Raw genomic sequence first — 8622 nt, forward strand, 5'->3', positions numbered from 1 at the left:
GGAGGGGGATGAACTCATGGCTTCAGACTGTGAGACCCCTTGGACATATGCATGATGACGTGTCTCCGCGGCTGCTCCACCGTTTTCTGGCCCTGTGACAAGTCCACACACTTCCTGGTTTGCAGGAGACGTGCCTCCTCGCCAAACTTGGTGGTGGTTCTACCCCAAGAAGTACAATTTCAGAAACCATTAGAACCCGTCATTTTCCTCCAGTCTTCCCGTTTTTACACGTGCCTCCTTGTGCACTCACTCTGCGTGGCTGATGGGACCCCGACTCCAGCAGGCTTAGAAGGTGGCAGGAGACACTTCCAGATCCTTCCCATCGCGGGGGAAGCTGCTAGAGTCACCCAAGCGGAGTGGGCTTGCCCTCCTACCCCCAGGCTGGGCAGAGCATGGTTCTCACCCTGAGGGCATCCCAGGGAGGCCTGGAGAGAGTTCACACTCCTCCATGGCCAGGCCGCCCTCACGCTTTCTGGGGCTCAGACCCAGGCAGGCATCAGGATAGTTAAGGCTCTCCTTGGTGGTCCCAAAGCACAGACAGGTTTGAGAACCACTATGACTAAAGGAAGTGGGGTGCCTGCCGGGTCCCCACACCCCTGCCCCACGTGCCCCTCTTGAGGCCAGGCAGTGACTGAGAGCAGGAAGAGAGCTCCCCTTAGAGCCCTGATCCCAGTGCAGATAGTCCTACTTGCTAGAGCTCTGGAAGATGCTAGACGGCTCCTTCAAAAAGCCATGTCTGCCTCCTGCTAGCTGGGTTTGAGGCTCGCGTCGGGCTCTGCGCTCATCAGGGATCCTGCTTGGAACTCTCTGTCCTTCTGCCCTTCCCTCACCCTGCTCACTGTCTAAATAAATAAAATCTTAAAAATAACAACAACAACAACAAAAATCCAGCTTCATTTTGAAGTGCCCAAAAAGTAAATTTTGTAACCGGTCACACTCTTTTATGTCTTCTTTTTAAAGGTTTCTCCCAATTAAATTAATGGATTTTTTTAAAAAATGTATCATTTTAATGTATTCTTGTTTGTTTTTTTTTCAGGAACAGTATGAATTCTGCTACAAAGTGGTACAAGATTTTATTGATATATTTTCTGATTATGCTAATTTCAAATGAAAATTCCTGCCTTAAAATATTTTTTAATTTAATGGTCAGTATATTTTATAAAAATCATGTTAATTTATTTCATAGTTGACATTAATGCCCGTCCTAATTTCTCTGTATATATTTTGTTATGCTTTAAAGGCCACGTGCTATAAAAACTGGAATCATGTATTAAGGTCAAGTAATATCCCATAAAATATATTTCTGCTAATACCAGTAAATGTTTTAATTTTGCATTAGGCGCATCCCATTGTTGAATTCCACACACGCAGCACTTCTAAATGTTCAAAATCTTAATATGCAACGTGTGCTTACACAGGAGAGAAAACACAAAGCCTGCGCTGTTAAGAAAGCAGTCGAGACTCAAGAATCAGTTGAAAATTCTCTTTCCTGACAATGTTTCTACAGTCCCGGGCAGTGGCCTTTGGGGGAAGGTGAGATGTTCACGAGGATGCACTGTCCATAGGGAATCCTGTGAAATCCCCTGTCGCAACTCAGGTGCTTGGTTTTCACATTTTAAGGATCAAAGACTGCAGCCTGATCGCAGGTATAGAGCACGTTAGCGTCGCCGGAGGCTGCGGGGTGACACGTAGACATGCGTTTACTCAAGGCTGGGTCCCTGCCGTCTTGGCCGGAAGAGGGGAGATGTAGGCATGGGTGGAAAGGTTCCCCCACGGCTCTGGGTCCAGCGAAACCAGCTCTCAGGCTGTGCTCCCACATAGCCACTTGCCGTCCCTCTGTCTGGGCTTCTGACTCCACGACCCCCTGGGAATCAAACCGACTGCCCTTCTCAGCCTCGCCTCCCACTCTGCCCCGCGCCGCCCAGCTGGTTTGAGCCCTCGCAGAGGCTCAGCTCCAGCCACTTGCCAGTCCTCACGTTCAGGAAAGCTGGACGGGTGACTCGCACAGCCGCAAGGAGCACACGCTTGGGGAGAAAACCACAAGCAACTATGCTTTCAACTTTCTGAGAAACATTTTGGTATTAAAAAAAAAATCTTGTAAAAGCTAAGATTGTTTGTAAGAAAAGAAATCTTAAAATCTAGATTTATACAGTTTTTTTTAGAAGTCCCACTCCCCAATATTTAAATATAAGAAAAAGAGAGAGAAATCCTTAAATCTAACAGCTAACTTATTTTTGAATGGAAATACTACTGAGACTTTTGACACTGGGTAATAATGATCTCACTGCCGGATAGGATCGGCTTGTGGGGCAAAAAAAGCGGGGGGGAATGAATGTAGAAACGTTTAACTCAATGACAGTGATCTTTCTATGCTATTCGGGAGCAGAGGAGCACAATATATATATAACATATATAATGTATATATATTATATATATATATTTATTTATGAATGACACCTGCTCTAACTTACTAAAAGCATTTAACATGTACATTTGGGGTACTTTTTTTTCTTTTCCTTTTTCTTTTTTCCTTTTTTTTTTCACTTTTTAAAAGAAATATAAAGGCCTTATGTGACATTTCCACTGACAACTGATTGCCCCCTCCCATTGCACTGTTCATCCTTTGTCCGTCCCTGGTGTGCGCCCTGCAACCCCAGGCCTGGTGACAAGCTAACAGCAGCCTCGCCGTAACCAAGCCTCCGCTGCTCCTCTGAGCCCCACCCCTGGGCAAGAGGAGGGGCCGCTGGAAGGGCACGGGCACAACTTGGTGACCACGGCCACCGCCGCCGCCAGCCGCATCCCTGGGCCACACACGCACTGCTGAACGCAGCCCTCTCTCTCCTGCCCAGTCCAGTTAGAATGCGTTGGGGTTGAGGAGGAAAATGGAGGGAGCTTCCCAAGACGCACCAGTTGGTCCCATATGTTTTCATCGTTAAAATCCCAAGTCCAAAGCCTTTCTTTGACTGAAGGAGAAGAGGGGGAACCAAGCTTTCATTTGGCACCAAACCCTAGAAACGGAGTGGGCCAGTTGTGACCAAGGTGACTAATACTGTATCTGAGGGTTCAAAGTCAAAGTCGAGGGAATGGATTTGGGTCTAATTTAGGAACCCTCATTAGAATCTGGCAGGCCTTTCAGTGGCCTGCCTGCCATCTCTTGGATGGAGATTAAGGTCATCCTTATCCAGGGTGCCCTTGGGAAAGTGCCCCATGTGTGTGTTCTTCTGTTACCCTTATCCACTGCAGGCATCCTGGCCACTGTGGCCCTTCCAATTCTGGAGACAAAGCAGAAGCCGCGGTCCCTTGGAGGGACTCGCCTTCCTGGGGGCTTGGGAATTGCAGCCTCATGGCCTCTGCCCAGCTCCTGCCCCCAGTCCAAGGCCTCCCAGTCTCTTTGGGCACTTGGGGATTGCCATGCTCTCTGCGTCAGCCAGGAAACTGACCTCTTCTTCCCCCTCGGTCAAAGTCGGTCCATTGTACATAACAAACAGCCCCACACCCACAGCGCCTTCCCCTCTTCACGTTTTTGTATGTTGCATGCGGTTGCATTCAAATGCCAAATTGCGATTAGGAGCCTACCGTTCTGATCGACAAGCTGTACGGTCACTGTGTGACTCACTTTACTGTTTCTCTCCACGTGCTAGACGAATGAAGAATGCATACCAGTGTTTTAAAAGGTATTTTTATGTGTTTTTAAAAACTTTTTTAAATGAGCCTGACATGTCTGTTTCAGCATTCCGAGACATGCCCATATTATTTTTAAAATGTATGATTACTGATACTTCTGTTTAACTCAGTTGTGTTTAATTTATGTGCAGTCTTTATAATGTATGTATGTATTCCCATTTCAATGATCATATTTTCTTTTATTACATCTATAATTTGATCTTGCTCTGATTATAATGCCAGTGAATGTTGCTGAATTCTTTGTATATGCAGATTGCAAGATCTAAAACATTCTGATGCAAGGATAAATCTTTACTTTGACTTCCAGCCTGTGTCTCTTTCTTCTACGGAATCTCTTCATTGCATTCAAACGGTGCCTTACTTCCTTTCAGACAAGACATTCATTAGGAGGTAGACACTGATTTATGTAGACAATTAATTTAGGACTTCTGAGATCTAGCTCAGCTCTGGCATGGGGACAGCCCGGACACTGGGCACGGTGGCCAGGGGGTTGGCCCAAGTTCCCAGCTGCTCTTCAGAAGGCGTGAGCTGTGTGCAGCACGGAGTGATAACTCGCCCTTCTGGGAGCCTGTGCTCCTCCTAGAGTCCAAACAGGGATCTGTGCTCTGAGCAGTGGTTTCTCCGAGTCCCCAGGGAAGAGGACAGAATGCTTGAAGTCCACGGCCAGGTGGAATCTGAAAGTCCTTCCAATACTGCTTTTCCTCCTAAAATCTGAAACCTTGTCAGACCTCCCTTTGCACATCTGTATGTCTCTGGTCATCCCCAAATCTCTCTCTGCACCCCTCCACGTTCACCTTCCTCCCGGACCCACACACCAACATCCTCTTTCAGATATTCCAGGACTAATATGGAATTTAAACATATGCTTCTTAGTTTTTTAAAGATTTTATTTATTTGACACAGAGAGAGAGAGAGAGAGTACAAGCAGGGGAAGCAGCAGAGGGAGAGGAAGAAGCAAGCTCCCTGCTGAGCAGGGAGCCCGATGCGGGGCTCGATCCCAAGACCCCTGGGACCATGACCTGAGCCGAAGGCAGAGGGTTCACTGACTGAGCCACCCAGGTGCCCCCTTATGTTTCTTATTATTTGCTGTATTTATTTAATAAATTTTATAAGGCTTATTATATTTGTTAAAATGGACGATTTTTAACCTTTTCTTTCCCTCTCTCCTTCCTCCCGCCCCCAAAATCACCTGCTGTGAGGTACCATTTGCTCCTATGGGCCATTTCATTACTGGGTGTTCCTCATGGGTCTGTCTGCCTGTCCCTTCTCAGCTCTAGGCACAGCAGGACCTGGGATAAAGGTACCAGAAAAAAGTGTAGGTGCAGACAGGAGAGGTTTGGGAGAGGGATGGTGGGGGCATCCCTCCCATTGATGAACGGTCATCAACCAGACAACAGGGGACCAGGTGACTCAACCAACCCGACCGAGCCCACAGCCTCAGAAAAGGAAGAAAAGTTAGGCTGCCGGGGCTCCCCTCCTCCCCTGCCCCAACAAATGGAGACATTCAAACATGACTTCACATGCTAATGACCTCGAACAGACTGGCAGGTTAGGGAGCCAGTTAGCCAGGGGCTGAAGGAGTTTAGCACCTGGCTGGGACTGAATGGTGTAGATTAGGGATGTGCCTTCTACCAGGCTACGTGGCATTTCCGAGCACTGAAGGACTCAAAGATGAGATACATCCAAAACTTAGAGAACTTCTATGTCAAAACTTTGCATCTTAGAAGTGACAAAACCTGTCCCCTCTGCGTAGTTGTGTGAATCGTCTTTTTGCTCAGTGTTCTGCCTTCACATCTGGCCACATCTGCATGTGTGCAGCTTCCTCACCCCCTTGAAAGGGCTACTTGGAATTCTCCAAACCCCACAAACTCTGACGGTCACCCCTCCACGAAGGATGTTGGCTTGTATGCTGCAGTGACATGATGGACACACTTGCACACACGTGCCTTTGCTCTAGGGGACAAAGTACACTCGTGAGCTTCCAAGGGGTGAAATTTCTGGGTTATACGCATTTTAATATGCATCATCTTAAATATAAATAGTAACTGCCAAATTGCCAGAAGATGTCCCAACTCCTTTACCGCCCGTGACGCAGCTGGTGCCTGTTTCCCTTCTCATCACTAACCCTGGGGATGAGCAAACCTCTCAGTTTTTGCAAAACTGCAAGGCAGAAAAGTCATACTTCATTTGCACTTGCATTTCCCTAACTTCCAGTGGGTCGAGCACCTTTTCACACTCTTACTACTTGTAGTTTTTCTGTGAACCACCAATTCATGTTTTATGTTTTCCAAATTTTTTTTATCCATTTCCAAAAAGTCACTTGACTTTTTCTCATCGATTTATTGTGATTCTTTTCATCATATAGACACCAACGCTTTGTTACTCAAATCAGAAATATTTCCCTTCAGTACTTTGGAGAAGGTTGTCGTTGACGCTGCCTAAACCCCTCGCCCAGGAAGCTCTGGGACTCTCCAGCGGACAGACTGGGTTGGTGAGCACGGGCCTGATTCTGCCCAACAGCAGGGCCCTCTGTGGGGCCCAACAAGCCTACCAGATAGAACTCTCATTCCCATGAAATCATCATGGAGGCACGAGGAGGGCTTTGTGCGAACAAGTCATGGGCATTCCGTTCCTTTGTAAAGACCAACAAGTCGTGAACTCCCGATTTACAGATTACAGGATGCTCGTGGCCCAGGGCCGGAGGCGCCCAGGCAGGGAGGACCATGACCATGCCCCCGGGGGCCTGGGCCGTCTACACAGCCCTGGACTCAGGGGGTGGGGGACTGGAACTGTGGCTGGAATACGCGTCGGGGAAGATGATTCCAGCAGCTCATCTAGGGGCAGGTCCTAGAAGGCCCAGCAAACGGTAATATCCCAGCCACGTATCCTGACTCGTTTTCAGTCAAGAGGCAGCCTTTGCCTTATGGAGTGGACATCTGTCATGCCCCTCCGTGACGACCCGGAAGCCATGACCCGGTCGGTGAGTGCCGGGCAATGGAGTCCAGGTCCCCCATCCTGACTCGTATGTGGGATTGAGGGAGGCCGTCCCTTTCGTTCCCCCTCAGCCCCTCCGGGTAGGGATCGTCCCGGACACACGCAGACACCTACCACCTTCCTCGACCTCCCGGCAGACCACTCTTCCCTGGGACCCATGCGCTCCCCGCTGCTCCCACCCCTGGCGAACCCCACATTCTCTCTCAGGATCTAGATCGGGCTCAGAGGCCAGAGGAAAGACCGAGTCCGACAGCAGCAGCTCAAAGCCTCGTCCCTGGACCCACCCCTTCTGCCCAGACTGATCCCATGGGACCGGGGGCCCGCGGGTCCCCTTCTCTACCTGCGAGGGCCGCTCCCCCGGGGCTCATGGGAGGGCTCACTGGCCGGGAGAAAAAGTCACCGTCCCCACCACAGTAGACCCGTAGACGCGGACGCGCTGGCAAAGCAGACCCTCCGACTCAGCCCGGTCTGCTGCTCCCTGTTCGTGGCTCCTGTTTTTGCCTCCATTTCCCCCCACCCTTCCTTTAATAAAAAGCCTAAATCTGTGGGTTTTAAAATTTCATGTCACGCACACCTGGCTGGGCACCTCGTGCGGCCTGGGCCCGTGGAACACGGGGCTGGTGCGTACTCGGTGCCCGTCACGGAAGGGCGGGGCTTCGTCCAGCAGAGGCGGCCGCTCCCGTTTCCAGAGCTTCGCGCCACACGTTCCCGCCGGCGGCCTCCGGGGTAAGGCACGGGGAGCCAAGGCAGCCCGGGAACAGGTGACCTGGTTCCTCGAGGTCTCACCAGGGCTAAGCTCAGGACTGGAGGGAACCTTCTGTGAAGCGGGGTCGGGGGTAGAGGGGCGAGTCCTGGGCAGAGACAAGTGCAGTGTGTGTGTGTGTGTGTGTGTGAGAGAGAGAGTAGTTTGTATGTACGAGTGTTTGTATAAGTGTGCGGATGGGAGTGCGTGTTACTGGGAATGTAGCATGAATAGCAGTAGGCGTGTAGGACTGTGTGTGTGAGTCATGTGCTCGTACAAGTGTGCACGTGGGTTACTAGGTGTGTATGTGCGTGTATGGGGAGGGGGTCTGGCCTAAAGGAAGTCGGCAGCTGGCACGGAGTCAGGGCACAGAAAGTCAGAGGCTCCGGGAGGATCGTGCAGAACTGTGGAGGCAAAATGTAAGGAGTTTCTGTTCCCCGAGAACTTTCCATCAGACGGGATGTTGTTCCCTTGGAATCTCGGGCCCGGAGACGTTACCAACCACCCGGCAAGTAGGTACTTCTGTCTCCCACCCTGTTCTCGGGCAGGAAGTTGGCCTGGTTGGTCACCAGCTGTCTGATGCTGCCCCAAAAGGCCAAGTGAAACGTGCGTCCTCGGGCGGGTGTTGTCAAACACTGGCTCCAAGGAGCTTTCCTAAGCCAGCATCGACAGGCCTCAGAGACGAGGGCCGCCCTGTGCTCCCGAAACACTGCACCGTCACAGAGGCGAGGAGATGAGCCGGAGTACCGCAGCGAGGTTTTGGTTAGAACTGAACCCTAAAGGGGTTTTTAATTAACCAGTACGTCCCATTCCCCAGGCATGTGGCTAATTGAAATTTTTCTCTCCGCAAGGTTCCTAATTACTACGGAATCTGGAGTACCGGCAGAACAGCTTAATCATAGGAAAATCCTTCTTTTACGTTTTCTTGTATCTTGCTGCCACAAGGACACACTCGTGACTTGCACCGTCACATAGAGCCTCTCCTCAGGGTTGCGCTTCCTCAACTCCCCTGCCCCTTCTGCGGCTGCCCAAGCTCCCCATCCTCCGCTCGGTCAGCCACCACCTGCCCCGCGGAGCCTGCCCCAGCGGCCTCCCCCCAGCCCCCCGTGTGACCCCCGACAAGGCTCTTCGGAAGGTGATCATGGCAGCCGAGCCGGCAAAGGCAACATCCGTGGACCCAGAGAAGCGCCTAGACTGAGGCA

The 8622-nt window shown here is 50.6% G+C and overlaps 1 protein-coding gene across 7 annotated transcripts in view; it reads left to right on the top strand.

The window, feature by feature from the left end:
- The window catches only part of PTPRE (protein tyrosine phosphatase receptor type E), a 151810-nt gene extending 147820 nt beyond the window's left edge, over positions 1 to 3990 (top strand). For all 7 annotated transcript variants that reach the window (XM_046026419.1, XM_046026420.1, XM_046026422.1 and 4 more), the window contains one exon: positions 1037 to 3990. In XM_046026419.1, the coding sequence (XP_045882375.1) occupies positions 1037 to 1111 (75 nt within the window). In that variant the 3' untranslated portion in view covers positions 1112 to 3990. The remainder of the gene's footprint in view (positions 1 to 1036) is intronic.
- The last annotated feature ends 4632 nt before the right edge of the window (positions 3991 to 8622 follow it).

Source organism: Meles meles, chromosome 13 (genome assembly GCF_922984935.1).
Source record: "Meles meles chromosome 13, mMelMel3.1 paternal haplotype, whole genome shotgun sequence".
In the NCBI taxonomy this organism is placed as follows: Eukaryota; Metazoa; Chordata; class Mammalia; order Carnivora; family Mustelidae; genus Meles; species Meles meles.